Source organism: Meles meles, chromosome 5, assembly GCF_922984935.1.
Source record: "Meles meles chromosome 5, mMelMel3.1 paternal haplotype, whole genome shotgun sequence".
In the NCBI taxonomy this organism is placed as follows: domain Eukaryota; kingdom Metazoa; phylum Chordata; class Mammalia; order Carnivora; family Mustelidae; genus Meles; species Meles meles.
Genome location: NC_060070.1, coordinates 117461992 through 117485896, shown reverse-complemented (window position 1 = coordinate 117485896; position 23905 = coordinate 117461992). Strand labels below are relative to the sequence as shown.

General features: G+C 39.4%; 1 protein-coding gene across 1 annotated transcript in view; it reads right to left on the bottom strand.

The window, feature by feature from the left end:
- CD109 (CD109 molecule) overlaps positions 1-23905 on the bottom strand; it is a 135665-nt gene that overhangs the window by 36364 nt on the left and 75396 nt on the right. Inside the window, exons 15-23 of the mRNA XM_046006356.1 lie at positions 22987-23139; positions 16657-16731; positions 16189-16249; positions 13667-13808; positions 12318-12435; positions 8095-8208; positions 5927-6145; positions 4827-4971; positions 1605-1781 (exon numbers count right to left, since the gene is read on the bottom strand). Coding sequence (XP_045862312.1) covers positions 1605-1781; positions 4827-4971; positions 5927-6145; positions 8095-8208; positions 12318-12435; positions 13667-13808; positions 16189-16249; positions 16657-16731; positions 22987-23139 — 1204 coding nt within the window. The remainder of the gene's footprint in view (positions 1-1604; positions 1782-4826; positions 4972-5926; positions 6146-8094; positions 8209-12317; positions 12436-13666; positions 13809-16188; positions 16250-16656; positions 16732-22986; positions 23140-23905) is intronic.

Sequence of the window (23905 nt, the reverse complement as noted above, 5' to 3'; positions counted from 1 at the left end):
GAAAACATTTGGAAAGCCTTTAAACAGGGTTAGTTATTACCATTATAACATAAAATTTAGTTTAGGATAAACAAGTCCCTACACAATGAGGGAACCTGGAAGAAAAGCTCACATCAAAATAGTGTCTTTAAGCTTTCTAATTCTTAACTGTGGAGAAGTTAGCAAAACCACTAACAGCTTGCCTCTATTTGCATGTAACCCATTCCTTCCAAAAAAATAAATAAATAAATAAAACACTTGGGAGTTGGGAAGCGTTGGCTTGATTTTTAGATTACACTGAACAAGGGGTTCTTTTTTCAGCATTTTACATAAACCATTCTATTCCTCATGAGTTTGAGGGGCAGCAGGAATCCCAAACTGTGTACAGATAAACTCAGCCACACAAAGATATTGCTAGAAATCCCCTAACGTGGAAGTGCAAAGCCGAGCCTGTAACTTCGGGTGGTTGGCTTCTGGAGTATTTGAGGAAATCAAATTCACATTATTATTATTAAAAATGCTTTTGCTTTTGGGGCACCTGGGTGGCTCAGTCATTAAGCTTCTGCCTTCGGCCCAGGTCATGATCCCAGGGTGCTGGGATTGGGCCTGTATCAGGCTTCCTGGAAGCCTGCTTCTCCCTCTCCCACTCCCCCTGCTTGAGTTCCCTCTCTCACTATCTTTCTCTCTTTGTCAAATAAATAAATAACATCTTTAAAAAAAAAGTTTTTGTTTTTGTCTAAGTATGGACATTAAGAACACAAACTCTGAGGTCAGGGAGTGAGTTCAAATCCCAGCTCTGCCACTCACTTGCTGTGTGACCCTGGGCAAGTTAATTAACTTTTCTGTGTGTCAGTTTCCTCATCTGTAAAAATAGGAGGACAATACTAACACTGTGAGCATTAAATAAGACATCAGGTATAAAGTGCTTAGAACACTGACTGCCACATATAAGCTCTCAGCTAATGACAACTGTTGTTACTTACAAGGCACAAAGCATTCGGTGTCTGCAGACAGTATCAGCCTCTCCAGGAGTTGGGACAGTAACTACCAGTGTGGCATCATCTGGGAGGGCCAGCAGGGCCTCCCCGTACAAATGTGCCCTCCTAACTCCCACCTACCTGATACTTCAAATGCACTGAGAAGGTGCCCACCCCATAACACCCCATGTGTGTATGTACAAATGGTCTTCCCTGGCAGGGAATTCCTTGAGAAGAAACGCCCTGAAACGCCCTGACCTCCTCTGTTTCCTCAGCGGCAGAGCTGACGCAGGCACCAACAGATAGTCCATGAATGGTGTGATGAATAAACGAACACTTGGTCCTCTAGATTTTTAAGTAGCTTTAAATCTCAGTTCCCTTATTAAAATACAAACCCCTCGAGACACTAACTCCTTAACGTGTTAGCAGCCGTTAGTGACAATTAGCTGCAGGAAGAATGGTGGCATCTTCCCACCGCTTGAACGTGTAGCACATTTCAACACCATCTAGTCCTACAGTCACATAGCAAAGACAAACTGGACTATACTGAAATACGGACTCTGCCAAGATAGAATGAAAGGAAGGAAGGAAGGAGGGAGGGAGGAAGAAATTAATTTATAAATAAAACTATATTTCTAAAATGCTTACCTTGCCTCATAAATGAAAGGGCTTTTTCTTTTAAGTTTTCTGTCAGTTGTCTCTTTTTAGTCAGGTAATCCAAAACATAAATATTGGGAGCAAAATTTATCATGTTCTGTTCACCACAGCCGTAAGGCATCCGAATCAGTGAGGCTAAGCCATTGATGGAAGAACCGAGGATATCTCCTGAAAGCACAAGATACTCCATACATTCAGCAAACAGTCCTGGTTGAAGTGATGAACAGAGTACAAAGTCTACATTGAGCTTTCAGGAAGACTGGTCAAATAACTGATAACACAGTGGCACTGAACTCGCATAGATTACAGGACAAATCAGATGTTTACCTCAGGTAAAGATGTGGCATACACTAGGCAAAAAATAAGTTTAAAAATCATTTTTTTTTAAGATTTTATTTATTTATTTGTCAGAGAGAGAGAGTAGAAGCACGGAGAGCTGCAGGCAGAGCAGGCAGAGGGAGAAGCAGGCTCCCTGCTGAGCAGGGATCCCGATGTGGGACTCCATCCCAGGACCCTGGAATCATGACCTAAGTCGAAGACAGCCGCTTAACTGACTGAGCCACACAGGTATCCCTAAAAAATCATTCTTGAACAAAAACGTCAGGAACTGATTAGGAAACCATCATTTTTATATAGGAAAGAAATGTTTTATTAGTAATATTCTTCACATAAGTAGAATTTCACTCTGACTTCTTATTAATACACTATAAACACTTGAGAAATGATTTTTTTTTTAAGGGCAATCAGCAAAATGCCTGATTGTAGTATCTTTCAGTGTGTCATTTTTCAGTGGGTTCTCTTTAGCAAAAACAAAGTAGAATTAACATGCAAAAACATTTCGATGAGGGGATCCTAGTGGCTCAGTCGGTTAAGCGTCTGCCTTCAGCTCAGGTCAAGATTCCAGGGTCCTGGGATAAAGACCTGCTCAGTGGGGAGCCTGTTTTTCCCTTCAGTCTTCCTCTGTGCTCTCTCTCTCTCTCAAATAAATAAATAAAGTCTTTTAAATATATATAGATATTTCAATGAATCTCAGGATCAAAAAGGATTATGACTATTCTTCAAAGCTAGTAACATAAAATTAGACAAAATGCCTGCTTAAAAGACACCTCTACCACATTGGGAGATGGAGAGGAGAAGGAAGTTGGGGGAAATTGGAAGGGGAGGCAAACCATGAGAGACTATGGACTCTGAGAAACAACCTGGGGTTTTGAAGGGGCAGGGGTGGGAGGTTGGGGGAACCAGGTGGTGGGTAAGAGGGAGGGCACGTGTTGCATGGAGCACTGGGTGTTGCGCAAAAACAATGAATACTGTTACGCTGAAAAAATAAATTAATTAAAAAAAATTTTAAAAATTAAAAAAAAAAGACACCTCTACCCACATTTTAACACTATGACTCGGGGAAATAAGGAAAACTTCAGAAATACAGAGGCTGAGTTCTAATTCTGACCCCCCTCTGGGGGGGGGGCGGTTAGGGGACTCAGTAGGTTAAGCATCTGCCTTAAGCGTCTGCCTTCAGCTCAGGTCATGATCCCGGGCTCCTGGATCGAGTCCAGGACCTAGCTCCTTGCTCAGCAGGCTGTCTGCTTCTCCCTCTGCCTGCTGCTCCTCCTGCTTGTGCTCTCTCTCACACACACATAAGCAAATAAATAAAATCTTAAAAAAAAAAAAAAAGAAAAATCAAACCTCAAGAGTATTTCAATAACCAAAGACAGACTCATTCCAACGTAGGAAGGAGTGGTGGTAGACACTTGAAATTCAAGGTTTCTTCCCTGTGTGAGCACATGCGCGTGCCTGTGGACAGTATCCCCTCTCCCCCATCCCTCCACCCGCCATGTATGCTGCACCTCCCCGCATCCGAACACTATGAGAGAATTTATTCCCCTAAGTAGAGGGCTTATTTAATTCTTCTTAAGAATTACACCTAAGGTTCCCAGAAAGTCCCCTCTAGAGGGACTGGTTGGTTGAATTATACTGGAAAGCATTCCACCTACAGATGAGATTTAAAAGAATTTCTGGAGATGGAGAGGAGAAGGGAGTTGAGGGAAATTGGAAGGGGAGATGAACCATGAGAGACTATGGACTCTGAAAAACAACCTGAGGGTCTTGAAGGGGCAGGGGGTGGGAGGTTGGGGAACCAGGTGGTGGGTAACTCTGAAAAACAACCTGAGGGTTTTGAAGGGGCAGGGAGTGGGAGGTTGGGGAACCAGGTGGTGGGTAATAGGGAGGGCACATATTGCATGGAGCACTGGGTGTGGTGCAAAAACAATGAATACTGTTACGCTGAAAAGAAATTTAAAAAAAAGAAAGAAAGAAATCTTTTTTAGAAATAAAAATATAAAAAAACAATAAATTGAATTTAAATAAAAAATTTTAAAAAACACAAAAAAATAAAAAATAAAAGAATCTCTGAAAAAGTGCCTTAGGTCCTGACAGTCTGAAAACCTAGCGAACTATTTAGATTCATTAATCTTCATTAATCTAAACATTTCCTCCAGTTATTTGTGAAGCGCAGCTATATAAACAAAGCGTTTGTGTGGAAGCTATGTTTAACAACTGACGAAAAAGTACTTTCGGGTTGCCAGAAGGTCACGAGGAGAGCGTGAAGTCAGCAGGCCGCTTCCTGCTCTGAAGGTTATCTGCGCACAGAGATCTGCTCTTGGCAAACAGCGCTCAACCTTCCGTCCTCACAAGCGCTTGTGAAACCTTTTCAAAATATACACACCCCAGCCATAGCTAAGAAATTCTGATTATGAAGGTTGCAAGGGGAGCCTGTGTTTTTATGAAGCTCCATAGAAGATTCTGATTATGTACCAGTGGTCGAGAGCCACAGAGAGCAGAAGCTCTGCTCTTAGAAATAACCCCTCCCGCCAGCCCCATTATAGTGGGCCCTACTACCCAGAGTGGTCTATCCACCCGAAGCATCGGCATCAACTGGGAGCCTGTTAGAAATACATACCCCAAGGCCCCACCCCAGGCCTACTACACCAGCATCTTCCTTTAGAGGAGATCCCCACGATTTATACGCACACTGCGATTAAGAACTGGCCTAGGACATATATCTGCTAGTCTTTCTATTGTAATCATCGGTTGGTACCAACTAAAAATTTTTGCAACTTCTCATTAGGACTAGATAAGAAAATGCATCCAAAAATAGATATGTATGTGGTCACATACAAATAAACCAGCAGTGATGGTGATATACTGTGTTCTTACCAATAGCAGTGATCTGAACTCGTTCACTACCACTCACTGTGTTGGGAGGAAATGAGAAACTCAGAGTTTTCGGGGGAGTTTGTAACTTGTTGTCAGTCAAGTCTAACAAGATGGACTGTGAATACGATTTTTCTATTCCTTCAGCCTATAGGAAAAAAGGAACACGATTAATATCGATTGACATCATCTCGACTCCTCTGTTTACAGAGAACTTTATGAAAATAATAAGATAAACATCTTGCCTGCTGTGTTCACAGTGTGTGTACAATTAGATCAGTACCTACTGTTTTTTATTCCTGCTTCAAATCTGTTAATAAATGTTTACTTTCTAGTTAGAGTAAAAAAAACATTTCATGAAATGGCAAAGAAGAAGATGAAAAGGTGATGAGAAAAACCCTCTGAGTAAATCCTATTCTTATCCAAAGAGAGACTAAATACCTTGTCCAACGTCACACTTGACAGAGCTGGGATAAGCACCTAGAGCTGTCTCACCCCAGAACACAAGTGCACAAGGCTGAGTTGTCTTTTTCTGTCTTCTCAAAAAACAAAAAAAAAAAAAAGAAAAGAAAAATTCTACCAAGCGCCTGGGTGGCTCAGTTAGTTGGGCAGCTTCCTTCAGCTTGGTCCTGGGAATGAGTCCTGCATTGGGCTCCCTGCTCAGCAGTAAGTCTGCTTCTCCCTCTCCGTCTGCCCTTCCTGCCCCACTCATGCTCTGTCTCTCTCTCTCAATAAATAAAATCGTTAAAAAAAAATTTTATGAAATCTCTTCTAACTGTATTAAGGAATTCCAAAATTCAAAATCTACATATCAACTTGAGGTGATTTAACAGGACTCCAACGTAACAGTTTCTAAATGTAACTGACAGCAAAAGAGATTTGCTATAGGGGCATACCATAAAGCTAAAGAGGTAATTGGCAATTACTTCCAAACCATATTATAGATCTTTACATACAGATGAGAAAACAATCACACAATACCAGGAGGATGGAGGAGATGACCTACTAGATCTTGCCAACAAATTTAACCATGAGAAAAACCATCTTGTTTCCCTTTTGATTATGTATTTCTGTCTCACTTATTTGAGACTTCAAATATTTACCTTGACTAAAATCCTCTGGGTGACGGCATCAGAAGCAGCAGATGAAATGGCTGTGACTATGATAGGAATTTCCCCCAGATGTGTGGGTTTGACCGGAAAAAGAACAGTTGCCCCATCCTCACTGGGAACCAGAATGGTCTGCTGGTGTCCTGTGGCATTTATTTCATTTGAAGCCATTAGAATATCAAATTCGTCACTTTTCTCAATGATTACTTTAACCTGGAAGGAAAATTATCAAAGTTTTATATAATAAATGCTCCTCAGAAAAGTGTTGCTTTATTACTACAGTAAAGGTTATTAAATCTGTGAGGCTCAAGATGAGAGGAAAGTGAGACAGATGCAGCCAAGGACAGGAGAAGAGGGTTATCAGGGAAAACGTCAGTTCTCTATGCTTTCTCCTATGCATCTCCTATGCATCTCTCTATGCATCTCTCCTCCTCCACCTCAAGAAATATGGAGAAAGGGCACCCTTCAGTTCCGTTTCTAATATTAAACTCCTACTAACATTAAATTCTGTTATTATCCGAAGGCTTTGAGGGGAAGGATGGTCCAAAAAGGTTATTTCATGTTATGGTATTGCCACCAACCTGGTTTAACTGTGTCATCTTAAGACGTTGGTCCCATTAGAAAAACCTAAGACACACAGGATGAAGTATTATTACAACCACTGAGAGTCTCTGCTAAAATTATTCCAAGGTGGGCGCCTGGGTGGTTCAGTGGGTTAAGCCTCTGCCTTCGGCTCAGGTCATGATCTCGGGTCCTGGGATCCAGTCCCGCATCGAGCTCTCTGCTTGGCCCAGAGCTTGCTTCCTCCTCTCTCTCTCTCTGCCTGCCTCTCTGCCTACTTGTGATCTCTTTCTGTCAAATAAATAAATAAAATCTTTTTTAAAAAAAATTATTCCAAGGAAAGAATGACGCAGACATTAGTCTTGAAGCATATGTTGGTTGTAAAATTTAGTAAACTACGTCAAAGTTGCAAATCTTACCGAGAACAGCATTTATCTAGGACTTACACTTTATGAATTGTTTCCCATTTATTTTCTCATCTGTTTCTCAAAATATCTTCTGTAGGGATAATTACTAGACCCATTTTGCAGATGAGGAAACTATTATTAACTTATTTTCTGGTAAGTGTTAGAGCAAGACATTGAATCTGGCCTTCTGATTCCAGATCTTTTGCTCTTTACAATGTTACAATTGTTGACTAGGTGAAAAAGTACAATTTAGGGGCCCCTGGATGGCTCAGTGGGTTAAGTGTCTGACTTTGGCTCAGGTCACGATCCCAGGGTCCTGGGATGAACCCCACATCAGGTACTTGTCCTTCACCCTCTTACTGCCCCTCCCTCCACTTGTGCTCTCTCTCTCTCTCTCTCTCAAATAAATAAACAAATCTTACCCCCCCCAAAAAAAATTTTTAAGTACAATTTTATGAGACTGATGCGCTACCTACTGCGCTAACGAGGCACCTTTAAGTACAATTTTAAAGTAACAGTTTATAAACATAGTGCTTAAAGAGATTGTAGCATTTTCATATAATGAGATTAATAATCCCTACTTACTCTGAGGGGGAAAAACATCAATCACTTGGTTAGTACTACAAGGAGCACAACACCAACAGTGGCCTAATCCTGCCTTCCAGGGAACCGACTAACTAAGGAAATATAAAGCACATGACTCAAAAAACAAAGCCTTGTTTTGAACACACGGTATTCAGAATCAAATACACTATATAAACATGGGAACAACACATAACAGAATGGGTGAAGAAAGACATCCTAGCTTCAAGCCAGGTCTTAAATAAGTTCTTGCCAACTGCAAGGAGCACAGAATGGCAGCGAGAAGAAACACCTTCCAAGATGCAGGGAGGACTAGGAAAAAGTGCAGGGAGGCAGGGAAGAAAAAGACCTGCCTCAGAGACCGCGAGGAAGTTATGCAGCTAAAGCGGAAAACCTGTGCTGGAAATAAAGAGAATGTGTAGACGCTAAGACTCTCCTTCAACATTAATTAAGTAGAAGAAATCACTGAAAAAGTATGTATATTTTCAGTCTCTCAGAAATGTATAAAAAGCTCAGATTCCCAGACATCCAAACATTAACACCCCAATCCCTGTGTGTTTTCTCTATTCTTTCCTGAAGTGTGAATGATTAACAAAACCTTAAATATATTACCTCAGTGGCTTCTTTCAAATAATTGAATATGGTTACTTCCAAAGCAAATTCTTCACCTCTGATAACAGAGTAGGGAAGATTCAAAAATATGAAAAATGGTTGGAAGGCTTGTAGCTGGAAAGAACACAACAAATACATACTTTATTCAAGTCAAAATGCTTCACATTTCATGCAATTAAAAGCAAAATCTCACAAAACCTGTGAAGCCTATAATTCCACATGGAAACGTCCGCTTGCCTATCAATGGAAAACAAACAGCCAATTTATTCCAAGTCAATGTTGATAAATTGATGTGATTTATGTTATTTAACATAATTTAACTAGTTTATTAAGTGCCTACTCAGATCCAGGGACTTTATTTTTTTACCATTTTATTTTATTTTCATCATGGTAAACATACTCTTTACTCCCCATTCCCTATTTCCTCCATCCCCCCACCCATCTCCCCTCTGGTAACCATCAGTTTGTTCTATAGTTAAGAAACTGCTTCTTGGGGGGCGCTTTGGGTGGCTCAGTGGGTTAAGCCTCTGCCTTCCACTCAGGTCATGATCTCAGGGTCCTGGGATCGAGTCCCACGTCGGGCTCTCTGCTCAGCAGGGAGCCTGTTATTCTCCTCTCTCTCTGCCTGCCTCTCTGCCTGCTTGTGATCTCTCTCTCTGTCAAATAAATAAATAAAATCTTTTTAAAAAATAATAAAGAAGGGCGCCTGGGTGGCTCAGTGGGTTGGGCTGCTGCCTTCGGCTCGGGTCGTGATCTCAGGGTCCTGGGATCGAGTCCTACATCGGGCTCTCTGCTTGGCGGTGAGCCTGCTTCCCTCTCTCTCTCTGCCTGCCTCTCTGTCTACTTGTGATTTCTCTCTGTCAAATAAATAAATAAAATCTTTTAAAAAAAAGAATAAAGAAAAAAGAAAAAAAAAGAAACTGCTTCTTGGTTGTCTTTTTTTTCCTTTGCTCACTTGTTTTGTTTCTTACATTCTACATATAAATGAGATCATATGGTATTTTTCTTTCTCTGACTTATTTGACTTAGCATTATACTCTCTAGCTCTCTATCCATGCTGTTGCAAATGGCAAGATTTCATTTTTTATGGCCAAATAATATTCTATATTTTATTATTTCTATACTATATCTCCTTTATCTATTTATCTATTGGTGGATACTTGGGCTGCTTCCATAGTTTGGCTATTATTGATAGTGCTACAACAAACACTGGGGTGCATGTATCCCTCTGATTTAGTGTTGTTGTATTTTGGGGGTAAATATCCAGTAGTGTGATTCTTGGACCATAAGGTAGTTCTATTTTTAGTCTTTTGAGGAACCTCCATACTGTTTTCCACAGTGGCTGCAAGAATTTTCATTCCCACCAGTGGTGCAAGAGGGTTCCTTTTTCTCCTCATCCTCACCAACACTTGTTGTTTCTTGAGTCTTTTTATTTTAGCCATTCTGACAGGTGTAAGGTGGTATCCCACGGTGGTTTTGATTTGCATTTCTGATAATGAGAGATGTTGAGCATCTTTTCATGTGTCTGTTGGCCATCTGGATGTCTATTAGGAGAAATATCTGTTTGTGTCTTGTGCCCATTTTTTAATTGGATTATTTGGTTTTGGGGTGCAGAGTTTATCAGTTTTTATATATTTTGGATACTAACCCTTTATTGGATATGTCATTTGCAAATCTCTTCTCCCATTCAGTAAGTTGCCTTTTAGTTTTGTTGGTTGTTTCCATCACAGTTCAGAAACTTTTTATTTTGATGTAGTCCCACTAAAGTTTATAGATACTTTACACAAATTATTTCATTTAATCTTTACAACTCCAATGAGGTAGGTTCTATGTTCATACTTTACAGAAAAGAAATCTGTCCAGAAATCTCTGTAACTAGTACAAGGTCACATCACTAGTAAATGGAGAAGCCAGAAAAGGACCCAAGCATGTCTGATGCCAAAGCCAAGCTTCTCGCCTACTATGCTATTATGACTCCAGCCATCTGCTTGAAAAGCCACTTGCCAAATCCAACATCCCTGTTTGAGACTCATGTGGAAAGTCTAGATGATGTTCTGCTTACTACCTTCTGACATATACACCTGCATGCACTTTTTCATTGGTGACCCAATTCTGAGATTGTCGGCCAAATCCTATAGGGAAGCTGAACCGCTACCCCACCTCTGAAAAGAAATCTTTATTAGTTTAGGCCAACGGTTGTCACCGGCAGTAATTCCCTATAGAGGTTTACTTAGACAGTTGTGGAACTATCTTAGATTGTTACAATGATTGAAGGGTAGTGGGTGAATGTCTGTGACGCTCAGGGCAGTCCAAGACAATGAAAAAGTGTCCCCCATCCCTCATGATTCTTGAATATCTCTTCAGACATTCCCGTAAAGTACCTGCTTATAATGACCTGAACTTACAACCTATTTCCACCTGATATGTAAACCCAAAGCAATTTTCAATACACCCTGAATTTTTCGCAAATACAACTATGTTGTAAATCAACAGAAGACTGCACTTTACACTTTGGAGAACAGTGTGGAGATTCCTCAAGAAATTAAAAACAGAGCTTCCCTATGACCCTGCAATTGCATTACTGGGTATTTACCCCAAAGATACAGATGTAGTGAAAAGAAAGGCCATCTGTACCCCAATGTTCATAGTAGCAATGGCCACGGTTGCCAAACTGTGGAAAGAACCAAGATGCCCTTCAACGGACGAATGGATAAGGAAGATGTGGTCCATATACACGATGGAGTATTATGCCTCCATCAGAAAGGATGAATACCCAACTTTTGTAGCAACATGGACGGGACTGGAAGAGATTATGCTGAGCAAAATAAGTCAAGCAGAGAGAGTCAAGTATCATATGGTCTCACTTATTTGTGGAGCATAACAAATAACATGGAGGACATGGGGAGATGGAGAGGAGAAGGGAGTTGAGGGAAATTGGAAGGGGAGAGGAACCATGAGAGACTATGGACTCTGAAAAACAACCTGAGGGTCTTGAAGGAGCGGGGGTGGGAGGTTGGGGGAACCAGGTGGTGGGTGATAGGGAGGGCACGTATTGCATGGAGCACTGGGTGTGGTGCAAAAACAATGAATACTGTTACGTGAAAAGAAATTAAAAAAAAAAAAAGAAGAAGAAGACTGCACTTTGTTTTGTTTGTGACTTTACCAAAAGTTGTTCATGGTTTCAAAGACTGACATCACCACAGGCAGTACTACTAAAGGTTTTCGAGATGCTAAAACAATACATACATATCAAACTTCACTTGCAGCTGTTACACCCAGGGTGCTTCTATATGCATGGAGTAAATATTTAAAGATTTATGCCGTCTAGTGCAGCTATGTCTGACCACTTATATAGTGTAATATACATATATATATATATACACATATATATATATATATACACACACACACACATACATACATATATATTTTTTACTACACATTACTTTCCTTTAATTTTTCCTTAATATTTCACTTTGGGCATCATATTGATTTTTTTAATTCAGTATATAAGTATACCATATTTCCTATGACTTCCATTCTAGATGGTGAAGGGGAAAACATTCTATTGTGAAAAGGGGACTTTAGGGCCTGGGTGGCTCTGTGGGTTAGGCCTCTGCCTTCAGCTCAGGTCATGATCCCAGGGTTCTGGGATCAAGCCCCACATGGGCTCTCTGCTCAGCGGAGAGCCTGCTTCCTCCTCTCTCTCTGCCTGCCTCTCTGCCTACTTGTGATCTCTGTCTGTCAAATAAATAAATAAAATCTTTTAAAAAAAGGTGGAAGGGGACATTAGTTATGACAGAGGTGAAAGTTACTGGTCTAAGGCCAGACATGCTCATAATATTCCTCTTGCCAGCAACTGGTTTAGGAAGTAACACAGTTTGACCAGAAATGGGAAGATATGCTAGGGCACATCTTGAGAAGGTCTGCCCATCCTTTGCAGAGGGAATACACAGAAACTACCTCTCTTCTGGCCTTTGGAATAGCTGAGTTCAGTCAATAATGAAGTTTTATCCAAATCTTAATATGGACATAGCACATTTAGGAGTTTAATACAGCTTGCATTCTAAAATATAAAACCAACAAAAAACAAAAAGGAAAGACCAAGGAATCTCTAGACACCAGTCAACATTATAAGAATCATTTTTTGAAAATTCATTGAAGAGTTGACACTTTCTTTGTTGGGAGCTTTAACATTTGCAAGCAGGTCTTCAATACACTACCTCCACTGGAGAACTTGTTAGTCCAAGACCTAAGTCTTCAGAGATCACAAAAGCAGTGGCCACCCAAGAAGTGATAGAATCAGGCACAGTAACTTCAAATTCTTGGTAAAGCCTAGAACTGAAGTCAAGATTAAAAATAAAAATCATTTGTGTAAGACTGAGGATTCCCAAACCTGTACTCCTAAAGCAAATAATATATTATATGTCAATAAAATTTTTAAAAATAAATAAATAAATAAAAATCACAACACCAAGGACTGACATATGTCCAAAAAAAGTCAATGTAACTGGGGCGCCTGGGTGGCTCAGTGGGTTAAAGCCTCTGCAGTGGGTTAAAGCCTCTGCCTTCGGCTCAGGTCATGATCCCAGGGTCCTGGGATCAAGCCCCGAATCGGGCTCTCTGCTCAGCGGGGAGTCTGCTTCCCTTCCTGTCTGCCTGTCTCTCTGCCTACGTGTGATCTCTGCCTGTCAAATAAATAAATAAAATCTTAAAAAAAAAAAAAGTCAATGTAACCTAACCACTTTTAGAAGTTTTAATTTTCCAAATTATTTACATATCTAAATTTTTTTAAGTAACCATGAAAGAGTAGATCCTAAATTTTTAAGGAATAGTTCAGTTAGTAAGGCCATAACATTACATCCTGACCCAGGGTCCACTAAAAGCTTTCTACAACATTTATACCTTCAGAATGACCATTATTTTCATAAATGTTGTATAGAGACAATAAATATCTATTTTCTAATTTAACTCGATTTATTTCTGTCAATTTGCATACAAGTTTCCCTCTGTATCTCAGTCAATGCTATTTTTGTTTGTTTGTTTGAGGTTTGACTTGTGTCTTATTTCAAGTTTCCATAAATGGCTGGCCATAAAACATGTGAAGATTTCATGACTCATCTGCTCAGTCATCAGGCCAGAAAGCTCAGCTTTAGTTGGTCAACTAAGCTGAATCCTCCCACCACCTGTGCTCCTTCTTCCTGTGGCTTACGGGGTGTTTGACAAGGAACCACAAGGTAGAGAGTAATTACAAGTGCTTCCCACCCTAAGTCAATTAGTATACTCTCAGCAATTTTCTCAAACAAGTACCATGAAACTTAAAGGAAGTTAAAAACACCCTTCATTAGAAGATGGTCTATCTTCTTAATGATACTCTCACTGCCCCAATTTGCCTGTGGCTTTCTTAAACATTACATTTAAATACAATAAAGATTCTAAAATAAAAACCTCTTGGTCTATTTAGTTGTTCATCACAATATATTTGCACTTAAACATTAGAAAGAACACAAAATTTATTTAAAATGAACACTAAACGAAAGAGGTACAAGCAAAGAACATTATAAATTTTTACCCCATGTTGGTGTCTAGCCAAATCCATGTCTCTGGAAAATGCTTTCTGATACGTGGGTTGCTAACCGAAGAGAAGTCATGAAAATCTACCAAGTATCCTTCAGTTTCCTCCGCAAACCTCTCAAGAAATTCAACACTGTCATCTAAAAATCAATATTGACAACTGTTGGGGGATAAGTCACTGTAGCAGATGATTATAAACTTAGTCCACAGGACCGCAACACCTCTCAGCTGAATGGGACTTTAGAGTTCATCTTATTCAACCTTCTCTCTTTACAGATAAGACACCTGAGACCCACCAAAGTCAAGTGACTTACCCACGGCTCTGAGGCCAGTTACAGCAGCACAAAAACTTTAAAAAAAAAAAAAAAAAAGGAAAATGTTCCCTGCCTGTACAACCAATGCCTGAAAAACTACTTACAGCTGCTGAAAAACAAGTTAAATCACATTTTTAAAGTTCCCTCCAATTTTTCTCTTCTTTTTTTAGTTCCCTAGTGATCATTACCATTGGTTATACCAGCCCCAAGATGCTACAATCATCTAGTTAACTAGCTTAAAAATAAAGTCATGTTGCCTGGCAAACCGACACATTTCCAGAAAAGTCAATATAATCTAAACCATTTTTGGAAGGGTTTTCAGTTTCCAAATTGTTTACATAACTAAATTTTTTAAAAGTAACCGTGAAACAGTAGATCCCAAATTTTCAAGGAAAGGTCATCTAATAAGGCAGTAACACTGTATACTGACCCATATTCTACCAAAAGCTTTCTTTCTATTTCTATCACCCACTTCTATTTTTTCAATTTTTCTGTAAGTCTAAAACTATTTCAAAATAAAAAGCAAAATAGGGGCACCTGGGTAGCTCAGTCAGTTAAGCGTCTGCCTTCAGCTCAGTTCATGATGCCCGGGTCATGGGATGGAGCCCCGCATCGGACTCCCGGTTCAGCAGAGAGCCTGCTTGTCCCTCTCCCTCTGCTCCTCCCCCCTGCTCATCGTGCTTTCTCTTTCTCCCTCTCTCAAATAAATAAAATCTTAAGAAAATAAAATAAAATGCAAAATATTCGAGAAATTAAAGGGAGCAAAGGAATACACAAGGTAGAAGGATAGGCATTTGAATTCTAAAAGTAGAGCAGTGTTCCAGTAATAAAATGGCCTAGAGTAACTACTGACAGTCATCGTGGTGACTGCAAGACAGTACACATTAAATGGATCGACCACAGACAGTCAAATCCCCAGGATGACAATAAGAGTAAGACTTTGAATCTTTTGTGAGAGTCTTCAATGTATACAGAAGGAAAGGGAAAGTAAGGGACAATGTTGACTGAAGGAATTATAATGGAAATTTTTGAGCTTCAAATGATAAATGGCGGGGCACCTGGGTGGCTCAGCGGGTTAAAGCCTCTGCCTTCAGCTCAGGTCATGATCCCAGGGTCCTGGGATCGAGCCCCACATCGGGCTCTCTGCTTAGCTGGGAGCCTGCTTCCTCCTCTCTCTCTCTCTCTGCCTGCCACTCTGCCTACTTGTAATCTCTATCTGTCAAATAAATAAATCTTTAAAAAAAAAAATGATAAATGGCTCTTAACTGAGGTTTGCTGAGCAGTGACCCTGAAGTACTCAAGAGAACACCGAACATTAGGGACTTAGGAAACTTGATCCAGAAGAGAAGCAGAAAAATTAATGTCAGTCACTTGAGAAGGTTTCTAAGGACACAGTATACTAGTAAGAGTATCAGGTTTCTTCTGTTATGTTGGTGGGGAGGTGGAAAGGTAGAAGAAAGTTCTCAGGAAAAGGTAAAGGATACAATAAGTATAACTAACAATAGAATGAGTATTACAGTGGAAATCAGATTTCATAAGATGAACAAGATAGGTAAAAGCTGATACTGATAAAGAGAGAATGGAAAAAGATTGCTTAGAAGATGTCCAGGATGGATGATTATATGAAGAAAGTAACTGCACCATATTATCTTTAATACATAGAGATCATAATGACTTCATAAAAATTTTAAGGCTATAAAATTATCTTTTTAGCTTCAAGACAGAGGCTCAGGTATCCAGTGGTGTCGAGAACCAACCCAAAGCTGGAGAGCCTGGGGTTAGCACAGAGTAACTGAGAACAACTGACAGGCGTAGGGAATTCAGGGATAGAAACTGTGACATTAGCATGAGGTTTCCTGAAAGAAAAGAGAACAACTTCTAGAGTTAACAATTCTCATTTATGCACAGTTTGCAATACAAATTGGAAGCAGTGGATCTTCCAATATGTCCAAAAATATAACCATCTCAAAGAACTACAGAGAGAAACTGGCAAGCATTCATTTCAAAAATCTAAATAGAAGCCCAAACATTCCATGTCATGGCTCAGATGAACATTAATTGCCAAAGACTTAAGGATAAGAGAACAGAAAATGAAAATCATGATATCCATGTCCAACCAGAATGTATTCATACCTATGTGAATAATTTTAAATACCTGGGATGAAAGACTTAAATACTTTAAAGCACATTGCCAGGTTTTACTTACAAACACCATCAATGTAATCCTTCAAAAGTTTTGCATCCGTCAATACCCAGAGGCCACATTCCTAGAAAGAACAATTTTAATTTTCTTTAAAAATAAAAGTTTAAATGCTCTGTAAAATGTCCCAGCAGTCTCCCATACTCTTAACTCACTCTTGTGCATTCATTTTTATGCACATGAGAATCTATGTCATTTTTGAGAATTTACATATGTACATGAGCATTCTCTCTCCCTCTCCCTACACAGAACACACACACACACAAACACGCACGCACGCACTTTTTCCATTTGCTTTTAAAATTGGAAGGATGATTATCTTTCCATTTCAGATTACATTTATATAACACTCCACTTCAGCAACACATTTAAGAAAAGGTTAACATTTCATAATTCAGATAATTAATTCTGAAAGTGTTTGCAATAGTAAAAGATATTAATATCTTTTCAAAGTCTGTAACAAATTAAACATACCTGAAAAACTGCAAAAGAATTCATGAACATGCCTAAATAATAGCCAGTGTTATAAAGTTCCAGCTCATGGACCACCTAAGGAGAAGATAAAATACATGCAATGAATTGAATCACAGCAACCTGTCTGCCCTCTGTCATATTACTTGTATGTTGCTTAGACAACACACAGCCCACAAGCTTAAATGAAAATGATACAAATAGAGGAATAAAGAATACTTGAATGCCTTGTTCATGATTCAGCCAGCTAAAAATACATTTCCTCTCTTATTTTTACTCTGTTCAGTGATAGAGAGCTCCTAAGAGGTGTATGTTGAGGGGCACTTGGGTCATTCAGTTGGTCAAGCAGCCGAGTCTTAGTTTCAGCTCAGGTCACGATCTCATGGTCCTGGGATCAAGCCATGTACCAGGCTCTGCACTTAGCTGGGAATCTGCTTGTGGATTCTCTCTCTCCTTCTACCTCTGTCCTTCCTCCTGCTGGCTTTCTCTCTCTCCCTCTCTCTCAAATAAATAAATAAATAGGTACACCTGGGTGGTTCAGTCGGTTAAGTGTCTGCCTTCAGCTCAGGTCATGATCTCAGAGTCCTAAGATCAAGCCCCAGGTCTGGCTCCCTGCTAAGTGCGGAGTCTGCTTCTCCTCTCCCTCTGGTACTGCCCCTGCTTATGTTCTCTTTCTCAAATAAACAAATTAAATCTTCTTTAAAATAAAGAGATAAAATAAAATAAAATAAATCTTAAAAAAAAAAAAAGAAGTGCATGCTTAAGTTTTGCCCAGGAAGAACTTAAATGTCACCAGTTGACTAAACCAACACATAGGGGTCAGCATTGAAAACAACCCATACTTTTGGCAGATAAATGGGTTAAATTTGATGGTTAATATAAGTTCTGCAAAAGAAATAAAAATTATTGGACGCCTGGGTGGCTCAGTGGGTTAAAGCCTCTGCCTTCAGCTCAGGTCCTGATCTCAGGGTCCTGGGATCGAGGCCCGCATCGGGCTCTCTGTTCAGCAGGGAGCCTGCTTCTCCCTCTCTCTGCCTGCCTCTCTGCCTACTTGTGACCTCTCTCTCTGTCAAATAAATAAAATCTTTTAAAAAAAATTATTAATAAGCAGAAAAAATATCCAGCCTCATTGATAATCAAAATAATGCAAATTACAACATCAATGAGATAGCTTTTTCAATACTGAGATATTTGCATTATTACATTAGCAATGCTATTTTTTTAAGAACAGCACTCCTTGCTAGCAAGAGTGAGTAAAATAGGTTAAAAGAGTGAGTAAAGTTGGCAGCTTCTAAAAAAGCTAAACATAGGGGGGCCTGGATGGTTCAGTCACTAAGCATCTGCCTTCACTCGGGTCATGATCCCAGGGTCCTGAGATGAAGCCCCACATCAGGCTCCCTCCTCTGCGGGAAGCCTGCTTCTCCTTCTTCCGCTCCCCCTGCTTGTGTTCCCTCTCTCGCTCTCTCTCTCTCTCTCTGTCAAATAAATAAATAAAATCTTTAATAAATAAATAAGCTAAACACAGATTAGAATATAACCTGGCAACTCCATTCCCATGTATATACTGAAAAGAATAGCAACCCAAAGAGTCTAACATGCCAACAGTCCATTGCAGCATCAGTCATAATAGCCAAAAGACAGCAAGTTAACGTCTATCAACAGAAGAATGGGATACACAACATGTGGTAGACACATGCAATTGTATATTACGTAGCCATAAAAGGAAATAAAGTTCTGACAGGTGCTACTACATGGATGAACCCCGTAAACCTTAAGCTAAGTGAAAGAAGGCAGACACAGAAGGACAAATTTTATATTATTCCACTTACATGAATATCTAGACTAGGCAAATTCATAAACACGGAAGTAGATTAGAGGCTGCTCGGCGGGGGTGAGGAAAGGGGAAAATGGAGGATTATCACTTCATGGTTACAGAGTGTCCGGAGTGATGAAAAAGTTTGGGAAACAGATAGTGATGATGCTTGTACAACATTATAAAAGTAATTCACACCAACTGAATTGTCTTTTTTTAAACAGTTAAAATGGCAAGTTTTAAGTTATATATATTTCATCACAATAAAAAATTAAGATATGATACCCTTTTTGGTAACTATTCCAATACATCTCCTTTATTTACATTAGCATTCACCAGACAACTTAAGACAAAGGTGGGAATAAAAATCATGAAAGATTCTAAGTCCAAGTTTAAAAAACACACCCCGTTTAAAATGAAACACGTGCATCCAGTGTTTCTGCCATGCTAAGCACCACCACTGCTACATCCTTGGTAATCAAACATGGTGCCAGAACAGGCACCAAGAAGAAAACAACTGAATAAGAAAACAGGAAATGTCAGATTATCTCAAGAAGTTGGCAAACAGGCAATGGACCCAGAACCAGACATAATGGAAAGAGAAGGTTTTAGTCCCGTGACTCAAACTCTGCTACAGAACACAAATGCATGCAGGATCACCTTCTGCTGACACACCGGCATGAATCAGTGGAATTATCTAGAAAGAAGCAACTACCTCCCAAAGACAGTCTCCTTTTCTCAGTGGCTCAACAAAAAGGCATTACCAAATCTGCAGCAAAGGCCGGTGTATGAAAATTATTTCCGGAAGGTCTAGCACACTTAAATTTTCCCAAGGTGTTCAAGAGTCTCTCAGCACCACTTATAAATTTAACAAGAACAAAAGAAACCAAAATGATCTGTCACTACAAGCTCCTGACGCCCTCCCCCAGAGCCAACTCTGGACAAACAATAAAAGCCAGTAGGAAACTCGGATGAGTGGGATGAGAAGACCCTGGGAAGAGTGAAGGATATCTTGAATTGGTGTGTTGGGAGGAAATGGGTGGCAGAAAGTGTTAGAGGCAGACAGTCTGGGGAAAAGGTTCTGCTCTGACTTCTTTCCAATGGGTAGCCTCAGGACAATCATTCCCTGCATTTTCACTGCCCAAATCAGTAGCTGCAGCAGCAGCCTACACTTCCTGTTGCAAGGTGTCAGGAAGATAAGTCAGCTCCCTGCCCTTCTGGTGTGAGAAACAGAACCTGTGAACAGATCCATGACCCCAAGCATTCTCTTCCTCTTGTCCTCCAAACTCTCAGGGCTACTGAATCATAATCTCAAGAGATTGCCTCTTCTTGGTGATGCTTTTCCCTAAGAGCTTAAAAGTGAAACACTGAATGAAACCCAGCATCACACAGGGAGGATCAAGAGTAGTTCTCTAGTCCCTGGAGTTTAACCCCATCCTCTCTTTAAACTCACAAGACACACAGATTGGAATGGGGCATTGAGCCTTCCTCAACAAGACATTATCAGAGTAGCTGCCAACCCAACTACATCCAAAGAGTATGACTTCCATAAAAGACATCCAAGTAGACAACACATAACATGTGAAGCAAAATACTGAAAAGTCCAGTTCAAGAATTTAAAATAAACATGGTAAATATACATAAGGAGATAAGAAAAAATATGGATGATATAAAACAGGAACAAAAGATAAGAACCAAATGAAAATAATAGATATTAAAAACATAATAGCTGACAAAAAGAACCCCATATAAGAAATCAAAATAGGATAGATACAACTGAAAAATGACCAGTGAGCAGAGTCACCTGAGGAGCTCTCTCAAGAAACACAGAAAAGACAAAGAGATAGAGAACATAAAACAGAAAGCTAGGAGATATGGAGAAAGGAAATAGATATGCCAATCTGGGAATAATGAGAGTCTCAGAAGAAAAGAAAAATTTAAATGGAGAAGAGGAAATATATGAAGAAATAACAGATGTAAATTTCCAGGATTAAAAAATGAAGGAAGAGCATAGATCAAAAGGGCAATCAATAATGACAGAGAATTACAATTCCTCACAAAAGCAACATGGTCTGGCTGCGGTTGGAGAAGAAGATGGTAACAGGTGAAAGACAAAAGGGATATGCAAGAAAATGAGAGGATACAAAAATGCTTGTTCTGTTAGATAAAGATACAAATATTGATAGCTGTAAGAAATCAACATGATAAATAAATATGTGTGGTTCATGAATTAAAGGCATGTATCATAAGAACAAAAACAGAATGTAAAACTTCAAAACCAGAAGAACAAAATTTTATCTAACCCATGGAAAGAAGAAAAATGAAAAGATGAAAAGAGAGGGGAAAAAAGAAAGTAATCACATTTAAAAGTATGAAATAAAGTAGAAATAAATCCTAATTAGAATAAGAATTACCACACTTGTAAATGGGTTAAATAAGCTTATTAAAAGACATGGACTACCAGACATTAAAAAACAAAAACCAGCAAAGGAAACAATTAACAAAACCAAAAGACAACTGACAGAATGGGAGAAGATATTTGCAAACAACATATCAGATAAAGGGCTAGTGTCCAAAATCTATAAGGAACTTAGCAAACTCAACACCCAAAGAACAAATAATCCAATCAAGAAATGGGCAGAAGGCATGAACAGACATTTCTGCAAAGAAGACATCCAGATGGCCAACAGACACATGAAAAAGTGCTCCACCTCACTAGGCATCAGGGAAATACAAATCAAAACTACAATGAGATATCACCTCACACCAGTCAGAATGGCTAAAATTAACAAGTCAGGAAATGACAGATGCTGGTGAGGATGCAGAGAAAGGGGAACCCTCCTCCACTGTTGGTGGGAATGCAAGCTGGTGCAACCACTCTGGAAAACAGCATGGAGGTTCCTCAAAAGGTTGAAAATAGAACTATCCTATGACCCAGCAATTGCACTACTGGGTATTTACCCTAAAGATACAAACATAGTGATCCGAAGGGGCACGTGCACTCGAATGTTTATAGCAGCAATGTCTACAATAGCCAAACTATGGAAAGAACCCAGATGTCCATCAACAGATGAATGGATAAAGAAGAAGTGGTATATATACACAATGGAATACTATGCAGCCATCAAAAGAAATGAAATCTTGCCATTTGCGACGACGTGGATGGAACTAGAGGGTATCATGCTTAGTGAAATAAGTCAATCAGAGAAAGACAACTATCATATGATCTCCCTGATATGAGGACGTGGAGATGCCACATGGGGGGTTAGGGGGGTAGGAGAAGAATAAATGAAACAAGATGGGATTGGGATAAGAGACAAACCATAAGTGACTCTTAATCTCACAAAACAAACTGAGGGTTGCTGGGGCGCGGTGGGGGTTGGAAGAGGGGAAGCGGGGTTATGGACATTGGGTGGGGTATGTGCTATGGTGAGTGCTGTGAAGTGTGTAAACCTGGCGATTCACAGACCTGTACCCCTGGGGATAAAAATACATTATATGTTTATAAAAAAATAAAAAATAAATTAAAAACAAACAAACAAAAGCAAGGGGCGCCTGATTGGCTCAGTCAGTTAGGTGTCTGTCTTTCACTCATGTCATTATCTCAGGGTCCTGGGATTGAGCCCCGCATGGGGCTCCATGTTCTGTGCGTGGGAAGCCTGCTTCTCCCTCTCCCATTTCCCCTGCTGTGTTTCCTCTCTTGCTGTGTCTATTTCTGTCAAATAAGTAAATAAAATCTTTTTTAAAATTAAATAAATTAATAAATAAATAAATAAATAAATAAAATAAATAAATAAAATAAAATTTTCAAAAAGTATCTTTATAGACTGAAAATTATATATAATTTTTATCAAGTGGATTAATTTACAACAAAATGATCAAGTTAGCCTAAACGTTTATATCTTTCCTCCTATATGTACTTAATCAATTAATGGACACAGGTTATACAATCTAGATTTCAACTAACAATGGCACAAAAGGATATATCAAGAACTTACAAATGAACATGAAATGATTAATGAATAGGGAATTAATTTATGTAACACTGGATGTTCCCATATTTCTTGATTTATAAGTTTTCTGTAGATTAACATGATTTCACTCCCTCAATATACTACAAATTCCAGATTCAATAAGACTATAATTATATATAACACTTACGTATAACCAAAAGAAAAAGTACTTCAAAATTATCTAAAGTTCTCTTCTCCAATGACATCCACAATTACACAAGTCAATTTCCTAGTACTTTTTTGAGAGTCTTAAATTCAAATACAGTATGAAAATAAGGGAAAACTTCAGATGGCATCTCTCATGTAAAACAGCAAAGACTCTTCACCATATGAAGCCTCTTTCCAACATAACAACCAGAATCCAAATCCTTTTTATTTGGAAACTTTACTGATTACTGACTTAAGAGGAACTAATGAAATTTCCTTTAGATATTTGAACTAATGCAATAGGTTTCCTTTTTGCTCTTTTAACATGTATTTTTGTAAGGAAAAAATAGCTAAACTCACATTTTCCATTGTAATATCATTTGAGACATTCATCAGATTCACACTTTTGTCAACAGCTACAATCCCAACTGTCGAGTCTGGCTGTGTCACGGAGATCCTAAGAGAGACTCTCTCAGATGGTTCAGCCTGAGTTTTACTCCAAAATAGCTTTATCTAAGAAAGGGAGAAAAGAGGACTGATTTATTTGACTTTTTAAAAATCATTACTTACATGTCTTACTAACTCAAAATGTAGCAAAGATTCTACATTTGCCTTGACTCAGGGATAATTCTAAAACTATACATAAGCCTTCTGCAGGAAAAGAAAATTTTTAAAAATTTATTCACGATGTTTACAAGTCATAGGATCTCCCACAGTGGCATAAATCTGCTTTATCTTTCATTTCTCTACCTCTCCTCTTTCCTTTCGCCATCCCACACCCTCAGCCCCCAGTCAATGCTAAAGAGAAAGCAGCAGTGTCTGGGACACCTGGGGAAGGCCAGTATCCTGGAGGAGGAACAGGGAAGAGGAAAGAAACCAGAGATGTTCACATACTGGTAACCTGAACTTAGAAGTGAGTCAAGGGAGAGCTCCCCTGGGACTCAAAGAATGGCCTGGGCTGGGGGCTGGGAGCAGGGAGGGACATCTTTCCAAGTGAGGAGATGATCAGACCAAACGCTAGTTAGGCCCAGTGCTCTGTGTCTCCTTGGTCACCTGAACTTTCTCTGTTCATTACATTCATCAAAGCATGGTCCTAGCCAGTACTTCCTAAAGGGTCTCAGTCATCTCAACATGGCGAAACTGAATGGCTTTGTCATGAGGCCCCCTCCTACTGGGAATGTTCATCTTGTCTCGCTCTACTTCAATAGAAGTAGAAGTAGGCCATAGTGCAGTGACTGAACCTCCTGACCAAGATGGCCTTCACGTTCCCCTCGGCTTG